Source organism: Scyliorhinus torazame, chromosome 11 (genome assembly GCF_047496885.1).
Source record: "Scyliorhinus torazame isolate Kashiwa2021f chromosome 11, sScyTor2.1, whole genome shotgun sequence".
NCBI classification, from domain to species: domain Eukaryota; kingdom Metazoa; phylum Chordata; class Chondrichthyes; order Carcharhiniformes; family Scyliorhinidae; genus Scyliorhinus; species Scyliorhinus torazame.
The window spans coordinates 256,728,942-256,746,150 of NC_092717.1; the positions used below are offsets into that span (position 1 = coordinate 256,728,942).

A 17,209-nucleotide genomic window follows, 5' to 3' on the forward strand; every position below is an offset into this window, starting at 1 on the left:
ACAGGTTAATGTGGAACTCCGTGCAGTATCACCGTCACGGTGTACAGGTTAATGTGGAACTCCGTGCAGTATCACGGTCACCGTGTACAGGTTAATGTGGAACTCCGTGCAGTATCACCGTCACGGTGTACAGGTTAATGTGGAACTCCGTGCAGTATCACCGTCACGGTGTACAGGTTAATGTGGAACCCCGTGCAGTATCACGGTCACGGTGTACAGGTTAATGTGGAACTCCGTGCAGTATCACCGTCACGGTGTACAGGTTAATGTGGAACCCCGTGCAGTATCACCGTCACCGTGTACAGGTTAATGTGGAACTCCGTGCAGTATCACCGTCACGGTGTACAGGTTAATGTGGAACTCCGTGCAGTATCACTGTCACGGTGTACAGGTTAATGTGGAACTCCGTGCAGTATCACGGTCACGGTGTACAGGTTAATGTGGAACTCCGTGCAGTATCACTGTCACGGTGTACAGGTTAATGTGGAACTCCGTGCAGTATCACGGTCACGGTGTACAGGTTAATGTGGAACCCCGTGCAGTATCACCGTCACGGTGTACAGGTTAATGTGGAACTCCGTGCAGTATCACCGTCACGGTGTACAGGTTAATGTGGAACTCCGTGCAGTATCACCGTCACGGTGTACAGGTTAATGTGGAGCTCCGTGCAGTATCACGGTCACCGTGTACAGGTTAATGTGGAACTCCGTGCAGTATCACCGTCACGGTGTACAGGTTAATGTGGAACCCCGTGCAGTATCACGGTCACCGTGTACAGGTTAATGTGGAACCCCGTGCAGTATCACGGTCACGGTGTACAGGTTAATGTGGAACTCCGTGCAGTATCACCGTCACGGTGTACAGGTTAATGTGGAACCCCGTGCAGTATCACCGTCACGGTGTACAGGTTAATGTGGAACTCCGTGCAGTATCACGGTCACGGTGTACAGGTTAATGTGGAACCCCGTGCAGTATCAGCGTCACCGTCTACAGGTTAATGTGGAACTCCGTGCAGTATCACCGTCACCGTGTACAGGTTAATGTGGAACTCCGTGCAGTATCACCGTCACCGTGTACAGGTTAATGTGGAACTCCGTGCAGTATCACCGTCACGGTGTACAGGTTAATGTGGAACTCCGTGCAGTATCACCGTCACCGTGTACAGGTTAATGTGGAACTCCGTGCAGTATCACCGTCACGGTGTACAGGTTAATGTGGAACCCCGTGCAGTATCACCGTCACGGTGTACAGGTTAATGTGGAACTCCGTGCAGTATCACCGTCACGGTGTACAGGTTAATGTGGAACTCCGTGCAGTATCACCGTCACGGTGTACAGGTTAATGTGGAACTCCGTGCAGTATCACCGTCACGGTGTACAGGTTAATGTGGAACTCCGTGCAGTATCACCGTCACGGTGTACAGGTTAATGTGGAACTCCGTGCAGTATCACCGTCACCGTGTACAGGTTAATGTGGAACTCCGTGCAGTATCACCGTCACCGTGTACAGGTTAATGTGGAACCCCGTGCAGTATCACCGTCACGGTGTACAGGTTAATGTGGAACTCCGTGCAGTATCACCGTCACGGTGTACAGGTTAATGTGGAACTCCGTGCAGTATCACGGTCACGGTGTACAGGTTAATGTGGAACCCCGTGCAGTATCACCGTCACGGTGTACAGGTTAATGTGGAACTCCGTGCAGTATCACCGTCACGGTGTACAGGTTAATGTGGAACTCCGTGCAGTATCACCGTCACGGTGTACAGGTTAATGTGGAACTCCGTGCAGTATCACCGTCACGGTGTACAGGTTAATGTGGAACTCCGTGCAGTATCACCGTCACGGTGTACGGGTTAATGTGGAACCCCGTGCAGTATCACCGTCACGGTGTACAGGTTAATGTGGAACCCCGTGCAGTATCACGGTCACCGTGTACAGGTTAATGTGGAACTCCGTGCAGTATCACCGTCACGGTGTACAGGTTAATGTGGAACTCCGTGCAGTATCACCGTCACGGTGTACAGGTTAATGTGGAACTCCGTGCAGTATCACCGCCACCGTGTACAGGTTAATGTGGAACCCCGTGCAGTATCACCGTCACCGTGTACAGGTTAATGTGGAACCCCGTGCAGTATCACGGTCACGGTGTACAGGTTAATGTGGAACCCCGTGCAGTATCACCGTCACGGTGTACAGGTTAATGTGGAACTCCGTGCAGTATCACCGTCACCGTGTACAGGTTAATGTGGAACCCCGTGCAGTATCACGGTCACGGTGTACAGGTTAATGTGGAACCCCGTGCAGTATCACGGTCACGGTGTACAGGTTAATGTGGAACCCCGTGCAGTATCACCGTCACCGTGTACAGGTTAATGTGGAACCCCGTGCAGTATCACGGTCACGGTGTACAGGTTAATGTGGAACTCCGTGCAGTATCACCGTCACGGTGTACAGGTTAATGTGGAACCCCGTGCAGTATCACCGTCACCGTGTACAGGTTAATGTGGAACCCCGTGCAGTATCACGGTCACGGTGTACAGGTTAATGTGGAACTCCGTGCAGTATCACCGTCACGGTGTACAGGTTAATGTGGAACTCCGTGCAGTATCACCGTCACCGTGTACAGGTTAATGTGGAACCCCGTGCAGTATCACGGTCACGGTGTACAGGTTAATGTGGAACTCCGTGCAGTATCACCGTCACGGTGTACAGGTTAATGTGGAACCCCGTGCAGTATCACCGTCACCGTGTACAGGTTAATGTGGAACCCCGTGCAGTATCACGGTCACGGTGTACAGGTTAATGTGGAACTCCGTGCAGTATCACCGTCACGGTGTACAGGTTAATGTGGAACTCCGTGCAGTATCACCGTCACGGTGTACAGGTTAATGTGGAACTCCGTGCAGTATCACCGTCACCGTGTACAGGTTAATGTGGAACTCCGTGCAGTATCACCGTCACGGTGTACAGGTTAATGTGGAACTCCGTGCAGTATCACCGTCACGGTGTACAGGTTAATGTGGAACTCCGTGCAGTATCACCGTCACCGTGTACAGGTTAATGTGGAACTCCGTGCAGTATCACCGTCACGGTGTACAGGTTAATGTGGAACTCCGTGCAGTATCACCGTCACGGTGTACAGGTTAATGTGGAACTCCGTGCAGTATCACCGTCACGGTGTACAGGTTAATGTGGAACTCCGTGCAGTATCACCGTCACGGTGTACAGGTTAATGTGGAACTCCGTGCAGTATCACCGTCACGGTGTACAGGTTAATGTGGAACTCCGTGCAGTATCACCGTCACCGTGTACAGGTTAATGTGGAACTCCGTGCAGTATCACCGTCACGGTGTACAGGTTAATGTGGAACTCCGTGCAGTATCACCGTCACCGTGTACAGGTTAATGTGGAACTCCGTGCAGTATCACCGTCACGGTGTACAGGTTAATGTGGAACTCCGTGCAGTATCACCGTCACCGTGTACAGGTTAATGTGGAACTCCGTGCAGTTTCACCGTCACCGTGTACAGGTTAATGTGGAACTCCGTGCAGTATCACCGTCACGGTGTACAGGTTAATGTGGAACTCCGTGCAGTATCACCGCCACCGTGTACAGGTTAATGTGGAACCCCGTGCAGTATCACCGTCACGGTGTACAGGTTAACGTGGAACCCCGTGCAGTATCACGGTCACGGTGTACAGGTTAATGTGGAACTCCGTGCAGTATCACCGTCACGGTGTACAGGTTAATGTGGAACTCCGTGCAGTATCACCGTCACCGTGTACAGGTTAATGTGGAACTCCGTGCAGTATCACCGTCACCGTGTACAGGTTAATGTGGAACTCCGTGCAGTATCACCGTCACGGTGTACAGGTTAATGTGGAACTCCGTGCAGTATCACCGTCACGGTGTACAGGTTAATGTGGAACCCCGTGCAGTATCACGGTCACCGTGTACAGGTTAATGTGGAACTCCGTGCAGTATCACCGTCACGGTGTACAGGTTAATGTGGAGCCCCGTGCAGTATCACCGTCACGGTGTACAGGTTAATGTGGAACCCCGTGCAGTATCACGGTCACCGTGTACAGGTTAATGTGGAACTCCGTGCAGTATCACCGTCACGGTGTACAGGTTAATGTGGAACCCCGTGCAGTATCACGGTCACGGTGTACAGGTTAATGTGGAACCCCGTGCAGTATCACCGTCACGGTGTACAGGTTAATGTGGAACTCCGTGCAGTATCACCGTCACCGTGTACAGGCCCAAACATGGAGGCAACCTTTGGCTTGTATCCTTTACTGTATAGGTTTAGTTCCAGCAGTTAATGCAAATTTAGTTAACCAATTGAAGATTACAGATACTTTTCTAAGACAAATTGATCTGTGATCAATATTCACACACCATGGTGAACATAGGGGGCAGGATTCTCTCAGGCCACGCCGGGTCGGAGAATCACCCGGCCGGGTGCGATTCGCACAGCGCCGCCCCGGTGACCGGAGAATCAGTGGCCCCGGCGCAGTCAGCGTGGCACTGGTCAGGAGCCGCTCTACCCGGCCCCCCCGGCGATTCCCCGCCCGGGATGGGCTGACTGGCCGCCCCAAATAGCCGGAGTCCTGCTGGACCCGGCATCCATCCTGTCTGGGGCGGCCTGGTGGTGGGGGGGGGTCCGACCCGGGGGGGGTCCGACCCGGGGGGGGGGGTCCGACCCGGGGGGGGGTCCGATCCGGGGGGGGGGGTCCGACCCGGGGGGTGGGGTCCGACCCGGGGGGGGGGGGGTCCGATCCGGGGGGGGGTCCGATCCGGGGGGGGGGGGTCCGATCCGGGGGGGGTCCGATCCGGGGGGGGGGTTCTCCACCGTGGCCTGGCCCGTGATTGGGGCCTACCGATCGGCGGGCTGGCCTCTCGTGGTGGGGGCCTGTTTTGCTCCGCGCCTGCCCCTTCTGCCCTACGCCATGTTGCGTCAGGGCCGGCGCGGAGAAGGGAGCTTTCCTGCCGGTCGCAGCACGCATGCGCAGACCCGCGACACGTTGGACGACGGTAGCGGCAGCTGGAGTGGCGTGGCTCGCTCACTCTGTGCCGGACTCCTGAGGGCAGAGGATCGCTACACTTCGAGGTCCAATGACAGCATCGTTTAACTCTCCAGTTTGTACAACGGCGTCAACACTCTACCGAGAATCTCACCCGAGATTTCACATATACATGAAGTGATGTCACTGAATCCTTACTTCAAGTTAATTGTCCAGGAGGTTAATCGATAAACTCCCTGTCCCTGTCAATGGGTCAAGCTCAGGATTGACATTTCTAATTCAGCCCCGATCTCAGTTCCCTGGATCCACCTTCCATATGAAGAAAGGATTCCTGATATCCCCTCCCTCCAGCTGCCTCCAATTTGAAGGTTTTGCCCCTTGTCCTAGATGCCCCCAAAACACCCCCAACCTCTCCCCCACAACACCCCCCACCCCTCCCCACAAAACCCCCCCACCCCCCCCCACAAAACCCCCCACCCCTCCCCCACAACACCCCCCACAACCCCCCCACAACACCCCCCACCCCTCCCCACAACACCCCCCCCACCCCTCCCCACAACACCCCCCACCCCTCCCCCACAACACCCCCCACAAGCCCCCCCACCCCTCCCCACAACCCCCCCATCCCTCCCACAACACCCCCCACCCCTCCCCCACAACCCCCCCCCCCACCCCTCCCCACAACACCCCCCACCCCTCCCCCACAACACCCCCCACAACCCCCCCACAACACCCCCCACCCCTCCCCACAAAACCCCCCACCCCTCCCCCACAACACCCCCCACAACCCCCCCATCCCTCCCCACAACACCCCCCACCCTCCCCACAAAACCCCCCACCCCTCCCCACAACACCCCCCACAACCCCCCCCACCCCTCCCCACAACACCCCCCACCCCTCCCCCCACAACACCCCCCACAAGCCCCCCCACCCCTCCCCACAACACCCCCCACAACCCCCCCCATCCCTCCCCACAACCCCCCCCACCCCTCCCCCACAACACCCCCCACAACCCCCCCCACCCCTCCCCACAACACCCCCCACCCCTCCCCCACAACACCCCCCACAAGCCCCCCCACCCCTCCCCACAACACCCCCACCCCTACCCCGCACTCTGCCCCACCTTCCATCCCCCACTCCCCCAAACCCCCCCACACTCCCACCCTCCAAACCCCCTACCCTCCACACTCTCCAACACCCCAAAACCCCCATCCCCCCCCCAGTCTCCCCCACCCTCCCATCCTCCACACTCCCCACCCCACCAGAGAAAATAGATTCTCTTTATCAAGCTTATCAAATGTCACTGTGCAGTAATCCAGAGGCCGAGACCGTTGCTACGGCGACACAGGCTCAAAACCCACCATGAAAGCTGATGGAATTTAAATGTAATTATTAAATCTGGAATTGAAAGTTAGGGTGGGATTTTCCGACCCCCGCCGGGTTGGAGAATCGCCGCGGGGGGGCGGGGGGCGTGAATCCCGCCCCCGCCGGTTGGAGAATCGCCGCGGGGGGGGGGGGGGCGTGAATCCCGCCCCCGCCGGTTGGAGAATCGCCGCGGGGGGGGGGGGGGGGGGGCGTGAATCCCGCCCCCGCCGGTTGGAGAATCGCCGCGGGGGGGGGGGGGGGCGTGAATCCCGCCCCCGCCGGGTTGGAGAATCGCTGCGGGGGGGGGGGGGGGGGGCGGCGGCGTGAATCCCGCCCCTGCCGGCTGATGAATTCTCCGGCGCCGGAGAATTGGGGGGGGGGCGGGAATCGCGCCGAGCCAGTCGGCGGCCGCTGGCAGTGGCCCCCCCCCCCCCCCGGCCGATTCTCCGGCCCGCGATGGGCCGAAGTCCCGCCCCTTCTATGCAGGTCCCGCCGGCGTAAATTGGAGTAGGTCCCTCACCAGCAGGACCTGGCGGCATGGGCGGGCTCCAGGGTCCTCGGGGGGGGGGGGGCAATCTGGCCCCGGGGGAGGGTCCCCACAGTGGCCTGGCCCGCGATCAGGGCCCACCGATCCGCGGGCGGGCCTGTGCCGTGGGGGCGCTCCATTCCTCCGCGCCGGCCGTGTCAGCCCCCGCCATGGCCAGCGCGGAGACGTTCCCCCCCGCGCATGCGCAGACCAGCACGGAGTCCCTTCGGCCCCGGCTGACGTGGCGCAAACCTTTGGGGCTGCCCGATGCCGGAGTGGTTCCTGCCACTCCGTCCCGCCGGGACCCCCCGCCGGGTAGGGGAGAATCCCGCCCCAGGTCTCTGTAATTGTGACCATAATACCATCAATTGTCGTAAAAATCCATCTGGTTCACTATTGTCTTTCTGACATTCTCCCTCTGTGACCCGAACAGGTGCGGAATGTGGCGACTAGGGGCTTTTCACAGTAACTTCATTGCAGTGTTACTGTAAGCCTACTGGTGAGTATAAAGATTATTATTATTCTCTGCAGCAGGCAGGTTGGGGAGGATGAGGTCAAGGATGTTTTTCCCTCTTGTTGGTTCCCTCACCACCTGCTGCAGTCCCAGTCTAGCAGCTCTGTCCTTTAGGACCCGGCCAGCTCGGTCTGTGGTGGTAATACCGAGCTACTCTTGGTGATGGACATTGAAACCCCCACCCAGAGCATATTCTGCGCCCTTGCCACCCTCAGTGCTTCCTCCGAGTGGTGTTCAATATGGAGGAGTAACTGATTCATCAGCTGAGTGGGGACAGCAGGAGGTTTCCTTGCCCGTGTTTAACCTGAAGCCCTGAGGCTTCATGTCCAGAGTCAATGTTGAGGACTCCCAGAGCAACTCCAAAGATGTGCGGGTTAGGTGGATTGGCCGTGATAAATTGCCCTTCGTGTCCAAAATTGTCCTTAATGTTTGGTGGGGTTACTGGGTTATGGGGATAGGGTGGAGGTGTGGACCTTGTGTAGGGTGCTCTTTCCAAGAGCAGGTGCAGACTCGATGGGCCGAATGGCCTCCTTCTGCACTGTAAATTCTAAATTCTATAAATTCTAAAAAAAACTCCCTCCCGACTGTATCCCACTGTGCCGGCCCCTCTGCTGGGTCTGTCCTGCCGGTGAGACAGGACATACCCAGGAATGGTGATAGTGGTGTCTGGGACATTGTCCGTAAGGTATGATTCTGTGAGTGTGACTATGTCAGGCGGTTGCTTGACCAGTCTGTGAGAAGCTCTCCCAACCTTGGCACAAGCCCCCAGATGTTAGTGAGGAGGACTTCGGCAGGGCTGGGTTTGCCGTTGTTGTTTCCGGTGCCTGGGTCGATGCTGGGTGGTCCGTCCGGTTTCATTCCGTTTTTGTGTGGTTACCTGGGCCTGTGTGTTGTGTGGTTACCTGGGCCTGTGTGTTGTTGTGTGGCTACCTGGGCCTGTGTGATGTTGTGTGGTTACCTGGGCCTGTGTGGTGACCTGGGCCTGTGTGTTGTTGTGTGGTGACCTGGGCCTGTGTGTTGTTGTGTGGTTACCTGGGCCTGTGTGTTGTTGTGTGGCTACCTGGGCCTGTGTGTTGTTGTGTGGTTACCTGGGTCTGTGTGTTGTTGTGTGGTTACCTGGGCCTGCGTGGTGACCTGGGCCTGTGTGTTGTTGTGTGGTGACCTGGGCCTGTGTGATGTTGTGTGGTTACCTGGGCCTGTGTGGTGACCTGAGCCTGTGTGTTGTTGTGTGGTGACCTGGGCCTGTGTGTTGTTGTGTGGTGACCTGGGCCTGTGTGTTGTTGTGTGGTTACCTGGGCCTGTGTGTTGTTGTGTGGTTACCTGGGCCTGTGTGTTGTTGTGTGGCTACCTGGGCCTGTGTGGTGACCTGGGCCTGTGTGTTGTTGTGTGGTTACCTGGGCCTGTGTGGTGTAGTGTGGTTACCTGGGCCTGTGTGTTGTTGTGTGGCTACCTGGGCCTGTGTGGTGACCTGGGCCTGTGTGTTGTGTGGTTACCTGGGACTGTGTGTTGTTGTGTGGCTACCTGGGCCTGTGTGGTGACCTGGGCCTGTGTGTTGTTGTGTGGTTACCTGGGCCTGTGTGTTGTTGTGTGGTTACCTGGGCCTGTGTGTTGTTGTGTGGCTACCTGGGCCTGTGTGATGTTGTGTGGTTACCTGGGCCTGTGTGGTGACCTGGGCCTGTGTGTTGTTGTGTGGTTACCTGGGCCTGTGTGGTGTTGTGTGGTTACCTGGGCCTGTGTGTTGTTGTGTGGTTACCTGGGCCTGTGTTGTTGTTGTGTGGCTACATGGGCCTGTGTGATGTTGTGTGGTTACCTGGGCCTGTGTGTTGTTGTGTGGTGACCTGGGCCTGTGTGTTGTTGTGTGGTTACCTGGGCCTGTGTGGTGTTGTGTGGTTACCTGGGCCTGTGTGTTGTTGTGTGGTGACCTGAGCCCATGTGTTGTTGTGTGGTTACCTGGGCCTGTGTGGTGTTGTGTGGTTACCTGGGCCTGTGTGGTGTTGTGTGGCTACCTGGGCCTGTGTGATGTTGTGTGGTTACCTGGGCCTGTGTGGTGATCTGGGCCTGTGTGATGTTGTGTGGTTACCTGGGCCTGTGTGGTGACCTGGGCCTGTGTGTTGTTGTGTGGTTACCTGGGCCTGTGTGTTGTTGTGTGGTTACCTGGGCCTGTGTGTTGTGTGGGTTACCTGGGCCTGTGCAGTGTTGTGTGGGTTACATAGAACATAGAACATTACAGCGCAGTACAGGCCCTTCGGCCCTCGATGTTGCGCCGACCTGTGAAACCACTCTAAAGCCCATCTACACCATTCCCTTATCATCCATATGTCTATCCAATGACCATTTGAATGCCCTTAGTGTTGGCGGAGTCCACTACTGTTGCAGGCAGGGCATTCCACACCCTTACTACTCTCTGATATATCTACCTCCCCTCAATTTAAAGCTATGTTCCCTCGTGCTAGACATCACCATCCGAGGAAGAAGGCTCTCACTGTCCACCCTATCCAATCCTCTGATCATCTTGTATGCCTCAATTAAGTCACCTCTTAACCTTCTTCTCTCTAACGAAAACAGCCTCAAGTCCCCTCAGCCTTCCCTCATAAGATCTTCCCTCCATACCAGGCAACATTCTGGTAAATCTCCTCTGCACCCTTTCCACCCACCCACCCTCCTCTCCTCTAACCTAATAATAAGACCATTGGTGTAAGGTAAGTGCCATATTATATTATATATTATTAGCATTGTGCAGGCCAAGGATTGGAGGTGGAGGAGCAGTCTCTGTCAGCGAGAGAACCTGAGAACATCTCAGAAGGTAAGCAAGTGATTTTTTACTTTTATACCTTTTTTCAAATTGTGTGTGTCGGGGGGGACAGAAAAGCTGTGACCTGAGTGGCTGGTTGGGATTCTAACCTAAATTTTTTTTTTTTTTTTTTTGACTATTTGGGAACTAATTAAACATAATAACTTAATTATAATTTAGAGGATATCTAAGCCAGAGATCGGAGGATATTATAGTTAGCTATCGCATTTCTATTAGAAATCTAGTGCTAGGAAACAGATAGTTGACAGTAACTTTGTAATTTAAAAAAAAAGTATTTATTAAAAAAAAAAGACAAATTTTAATTTTAATTAATTGACGCAATGTCAGTTAGAGGGGTGCTGTGCTCTGACTGTGAGAGTGTGGCAGGTCCGGGAGGCTTCCAGCGTCCTGGATGGCTTCATCTGCAGAAAGTGCACCCAACTGCAGCTCCTCACAGACCGCATGGTTCGGTTGGAGCAGCAATTGGATGCACTTAGGAGCATGCAGGTGGCGGGAAAGCGTCATAGATCGCAGTTATGTAAGTGTGGTCACACCCAAGGTGCAGGCAGAGAAATGGGTGACCACCAGAAAGGGCAGGCAGTCAGTGCAGGAATCCCCTGTGGTTGTCCCCCTCTCGAACAGATATACCCCTTTGGATACTGTCGGGGGGATAGCCTATCAGGGGGGAAAACAGCAGCAGCCAGAGCAGTGGCACCACGGCTGGCTCTGATGTTCAGAAGGGAGGGTCAAAGCGCAGAAGAGTAATAGTTATAGGGGACTCTATAGTCAGGGGAACAGATAGGCGCTTCTGTGGACGTGAAAGAGACTCCAGGATGGTATGTTGCCTCCCTGGTGCAGGGTCCAGGATGTCTCCGAACGGGTAGAGGGAATCCTGAAGGGGGAGGGCAAACAGGTAGAGGTCGTTGTACATATTGGTACTAACGACATAGGCAGGAAGAGGCATGAGGTCCTGCAGCAGGAGTTCAGGGAGCTAGGCAGAAAGTTAAAAGACAGGACCTCGAGGGTTGTAATCTCGGGATTACTCCCTGTGCCACGTGCCAGTGAGGCTAGAAATAGGAAGATAGAGCAGACAAACACGTGGCTAAACAGCTGGTGTAGGAGGGAGGGTTTCGGTTATCTGGACCACTGGGAGCTCTTCCGGGGCAGTGTGACCTGTATAAGATGGACGGGGTTGCATCTAAACCGGAGAGGCATAAATATCCTGGCCGCGAGATTTGCTAGTGTCACACGGGAGGGTTTAAACTAGTATGGCAGGGGGGTGGGCACGGGAGCAATAGGTCAGAAGGTGAGAGCGTTGAGGGAGAACTAGGGAATATGGACAGTGTGGCTCTGAGGCAGAGCAGACGGGGAAGAAGTTGCTGAACACAGGCGGGTCTGGTGGCCTGAAGTGCATATGTTTTAATGCAAGGAGCATTACGGGTAAGGCAGATGAACTTAGAGCTTGGATTACTACTTGGAACTATGATGTTGTTGCCATTACAAGAGACCTGGTTGAGGGGAAGGGCAGGATTGGCAGCTAAACGTTCCAGGTTTTAGATGTTTCAGGCGGGATAGAGGGGGATGTAAAAGGGAGGCGGAGTTGCGCTACTTGTTCAGGAGAGTATCACAGCTATACAGCGAGAGGACACCTCAGAGGGCAGTGAGGCTATATGGGTAGAGATCAGGAATAAGAAGGGTGCAGTCACAATGTTGGGGGTATACTACAGGCCTCCCAACAGCCAGCGGGAGATAGAGGAGCAGATAGGTAGACAGATTTTGGAAAAGAGTAAAAACAACAGGGTTGTGGTGATGGGAGACTTCAACTTCCCCAATATTGACTGGGACTCACTTAGTGCCAGGGGGCTTAGACGGGGCAGAGTTTGTAAGGAGCATCCAGGAGGGCTTCTTAAAACAATATGTAAACAGTCCAACTAGGGAAGAGGCGGTACTGGACCTGGTATTGGGGAATGAGCCCGGCCAGGTGGTAGATGTTTCAGTAGGGGAGCATTTCGGTAACAGTGACCACAATTCAGTAAGTTTTAAAGTACTGGTGGACAAGGATAAGAGTGGTCCGAGGATGAATGTGCTAAATTGGGGAAGGCTAATTATAACAATATTAGGCGGGAACTGAAGAGCATAGATTGGGGGCGGAATGTTTGAGGGCAAATCAACATCTGACATGTGGGAGGCTTTCAAGTGTCAGTTGATAGGAATACAGGACAGGCATGTTCCTGTGAGGAAGAAAGACAAATACGGCAATTTTTCGGGAACCTTGGATGACGAATGATATTGTAGGCCTCGTCAAAAAGAAAAAAGGAGGCATTTGTCAGGGCTAAAAGGCTGGGAACAGACGAAGCCTGTGTGGCATATAAGGAAAGTAGGAAGGAACTTAAGCAGGGAGTCAGGAGGGCTAGAAAGGGGTCATGAAAAGTCATTGGCAAATAGGGTTAAGGAAAATCCCAAGGCTTTTTACACTTACATAAAAAGCAAGAGGGTAGCCAGGGAAAGGGTTGGCCCACTGAAGGATAGGCAAGGGAATCTATGTGTGGAGCCAGAGGAAATGGGCGAGGTACTAAATGAATACTTTGCATCAGTATTCACCAAAGAGAAGGAATTGGTAGATGTTGAGTCTGGAGAAGGGGGGTGGTAGATTAGCCTGGGTCACATTGTGATCCAAAAAGACGAGGTGTTGGGTGTCTTAAAAAATATTAGGTAGATAAGTCCCCAGGCCGGATGGGATCTACCCCAGAATACTGAAGGAGGCTGGAGAGGAAATTGCTGAGGCCTTGACAGAAATCTTTGGATCCTCGCTGTCTTCAGGGGATGTCCCGGAGGACTGGAGAATAGCCAATGTTGTTCCTCTGTTTAAGAAGGGTGGCAGGGATAAATCCCGGGAACTACAGGCCGGTGAGCCTTACTTCAGTGGTAGGGAAATTACTGGAGAATTCTTCGAGACAGGATCTACTCCCATTTGGAAGCAAATGGACGTATTAGTGAGAGGCAGCACGGTTTTGTGAAGGGGAGGTCGTGTCTCACTAACTTGATAGAGTTTTTCGAGGAGGTCACTAAGATGATTGATGCAGGTAGGGCAGTAGATGTTGTCTATATGGACTTCAGTAAGGCCTTTGACAAGGTCCCTCATGGTAGACTAGTACAAAAGGTGAAGTCACACGGGATCAGGGTGAACTGGCAAGGTGGATACAGAACTGGCTAGGCCATAGAAGGCAGAGGGTAGCAATGGAGGGATGCTTTTCTAATTGGAGGGCTGTGACCAGTGGTGTTCTCACAGGGATCAGTGCTGGGACCTTTGCTCTTTGTAGTATATATAAATGATTTGGAGGAAAATGTAACTGGTCTGATTAGTAAGTTTGCAGACGACACAAAGGTTGGTGAATTGCGGGATAGCGATGAGGACTGTCTGAGGATACAGCAGGATTTAGATTGTCTGGAGACTTGGGCGGAGAGATGGCAGATGGAGTTTTACCTGGACAAATGTGAGGTAATGCATTTTGGAAGGGCTAATGCAGGTAGGGAATATACAGTGAATGGTAGAACCCTCAAGAGTATTGAAAGTCAAAGAGATCTAGGAGTACAGGTCCACAGATCACTGAAAGGGGCTACACAGGTGGAGAAGGTAGTCAAGAAGGCATACGGCATGCTTGCCTTCATTGGCCGGGGCATTGAGTATAAGAATTGGCAAGTCATGTTGCAGCTGTATAGAACCTTAGTTAGGCCACACTTGGAGTATAGTGTTCAATTCTGGTCGCCACACTACCAGAAGGATGTGGAGGCTTTAGAGAGGGTGCAGAAGAGATTTACCAGAATGTTGCCTGGTATGGAGGGCATAAGCTATGAGGAGCGATTGAATAAACTCGGTTTGTTCTCACTGGAACGAAGGAGGTTGAGGGGGCGACCCTGATAGAGGTATACAAAATTATGAGGGGCATAGACAGAGTGGATAGTCAGAGGGCTTTTCCCCAGGGTAGAGGGGTCAATTACTAGGGGGCATAGGTTTAAGGTGAGAGGGGCAAAGTTTAGAGTAGATGTACGAGGCAAGTTTTTTACGCAGAGGGTAGTGGGTGCCTGGAACTCACTACCGGAGGAGGTAGTGGAGGCAGGGACGATAGGGACATTTAAGGGGCATCTTGACAAATATATGAATAGGATGGGAATAGAAGGATACGGACCCAGGAAGTGTAGAAGATTGTAGTTTAGTCGGGCAGTATGGTCGGCACGGGCTTGGAGGCCGAAGGGCCTGTTCCTGTGCTGTACATTTCTTTGTTCTTTGTTCTTTGTTCAATGCTTTCACATCCTTCCTGTAATGCGGCGACCAGAATTGCACGCAATACTCCAAATGCGGCCGCCCCAGAATGTTGTACAGCTGCAACATGACCTCATGGCTCTGAAACTCAATCCCTCTACCAATAAAAGCTAACACACCGTACGCCTTCTTAACAACCCTCTCAATTGGGTGGCAACTTTCAGGGATCTATGTACATGGACACCGAGATCTTTTCTGCTCATCCACACTGCCAAGAATCTTACCATTAGCCAGTACTCTGTCTTCCTGTTATTCCTTCCAAAATGAATCACCTCACACTTTTCTGCAATTAAACTCTATTTGTCTATGTCTCTCTGTAACTTGTAACATCCTTCCGCACTGTCCACAACTCCACCAACTTTAGTGTCATCTGTAAATTTACTCACCCATCCTTCTACGCCCTCCTCCAGGTCATTTATAAAAATGACAAACAGCAGTGGGCCCCAAAACAGATCCTTGTGGTACACCACTAGTAACTGGACTCCAGTCTGAACACATCCCATCAGCCACCACCCTTTGTCTTCTTACAGCTCGCCAATTTCTGATCCAAACTGTTAAATCTCCCTGAATCCCATGCCTCCGTATTTTCTGCAGTAGCCTACCATGGGGAACCTTATCAAACGCTTTACTGAAATCCATATACACCACATCAACTGCTTTACCCTCGTCCACCTGTTTGGTCACCTGGGCTTGTGCGGTGTTGTGTGGTTACCTGGGCAGGCCTGGATAAAGCAGGCTCGAGTGTCCCACCGGGCCTGGTTACATTGTCCGCCGGGGGAGAGCCGGCCGCAGGATGTCCCTGTGTCGGAAAACAACACCCCCAGGCCGCAGCTCTGACCACACTGACTCCACAGAGTCCAGTCCCGACGCCACACAGTCCACTGTGGAAACAGACAGACCCCAATTACTGAGCAATCTGTCATTTACTCAAAATACGGGAAGGGGGAATGGGGAATTAAATTATACCCGACCACACCACCCTCACCCTCACCCTCACCCTAACACACCACCCTCACCCTCACCTGTTTGTCACATCCTGTGCCCCAGGCCTTCCCTCTGGGTCCTGCCTCCTCCTAGAGCTCTGCCCACCCACCCCAGACATGGCCCCTGACCCCTCAACTCCATCCCCCCCCATTCCCCCGGCCTCCCCCCCCCCCCACGCCCCCCCGGTCCCTTCCCCCCCCAGCCTCTGCCCTCCCCCCCCCAGCCTCTGCCCTCTCCCCCAGCCTCTGCCCCCCCCCCCCAGCCTCTCTCTCTCTCTCTTCCCCCCCCCCAGCCTCTCTCCTCCCCCCCCCCCCCAACCTCCACCCACCCCCCAGCCTCTCCTCTCCCTCTCTCTTTCCCCCCCCCGCCCCCCCCCCCCCCAGCCTCTCTCCTCCCCCCCCCAACCTCCACCCACCCCCCCGGCCTCCACCCCCCACCGCCCCCCCCCCCCCCAGCCTCTCCCCTCCCCCAGCCTCCACCCACCCCCCCCCAGCCTCTCTCCCTCTCTTCCCCTCCCCCCCCAGCCTCTCTCCACCCACCCCCCTGGCACCCACCCCCCCGGCCTCCACCCCCACCGCTCCCCCCCCCCGGGCCTCTCTCTCTCCTCCTCCCCCCTCCTCCTCTCCCCCCCCCCGGCCCCCCCCCCCGCCGTGTTCGCTCCACTGTGTGGCTCTCTTACCACAGTCCTTCTCATCAGACCCCATCCTGACAGTCCAGTTGCAGGTTACAGAGTCGAGTCCGGGCCACACACTCACCACTCCCACAGGTAAACTGTTTGCTGGAGCAGGGACTGGCCGGGCTGGGGGGAGCAAACTGATCTGAACCACTTGGTGTTGGAGTCACTGAGGGAGGAGAGGAGCCTGAAACAAAGAAACAGGAGGCATGAGTGAGTGGGCGTGTCAGAGTGACTAATTCCACAATTCAACAGCAACACCTTGCACCTTCAACCTTATAAATCATCCCCCAACCCTAACCCTTACCATCCCCCTAACCCTAACCCTAACCCCCAACCCCAACCCCAACCCTAACCCTAATCGTCCCCTAACCCTAACCCTAACCCTAACCCTAACCCTAACCCCAACCCCAACCCCAACCGTCCCCCAACCCTAACCCTAACCCCAACCCCAACCCCAACCCTAACCGTCCCCCTAACCCTAACCCCAACCCTAATCCTAACCCCAACCCCAACCCTAACCCTAACCGTCCCCCTAACCCTAACCCCAACCCTAATCCTAATCCTAACCCTAACCCTAACCGTCCCCCTAACCCTAACCCCAACCCTAATCCTAATCCTAATCCTAACCCTAACCGTCCCCCTAATCCTAACCCTAACCGTCCCCCTAACCGTCCCCTAACGCCAACCCCAACCCTAACCCTAATCCTAACCCTAACCCTAACCGTCCCCCTAACCCTAACCCTAATCGTCCCCCTAACCATAACCGTCCCCCTAAACCCAAAACCCCAACCCCAACCCCAACTCCAACCCCAACCCTAATCGTCCCCCTAACCCTAACCCTAACACCTTCAACCTTATAAATCATCCCCCTAACCCTAACCTTAACCTTAACCCCAACCCCAACCCTAACCCAATTCCATAATTCAACAGCAACAACTTGCACCTTCAACCTTATAAATCATCACCCCAACCCTAACCCTTACCCTAACCCTTACCCTAACCCT

General features: G+C 54.5%; 1 protein-coding gene across 1 annotated transcript in view; it reads right to left on the reverse strand.

Moving 5' to 3' along the window:
- The window catches only part of sspo (SCO-spondin), a 1,206,999-nt gene that overhangs the window by 627,739 nt on the left and 562,051 nt on the right, over positions 1–17,209 (reverse strand). The window contains 4 exon segments of the mRNA XM_072468611.1: positions 15,258–15,408; positions 15,410–15,426; positions 16,209–16,230; positions 16,232–16,389. Of these exon segments, the coding sequence (XP_072324712.1) occupies positions 15,258–15,408; positions 15,410–15,426; positions 16,209–16,230; positions 16,232–16,389 (348 nt within the window).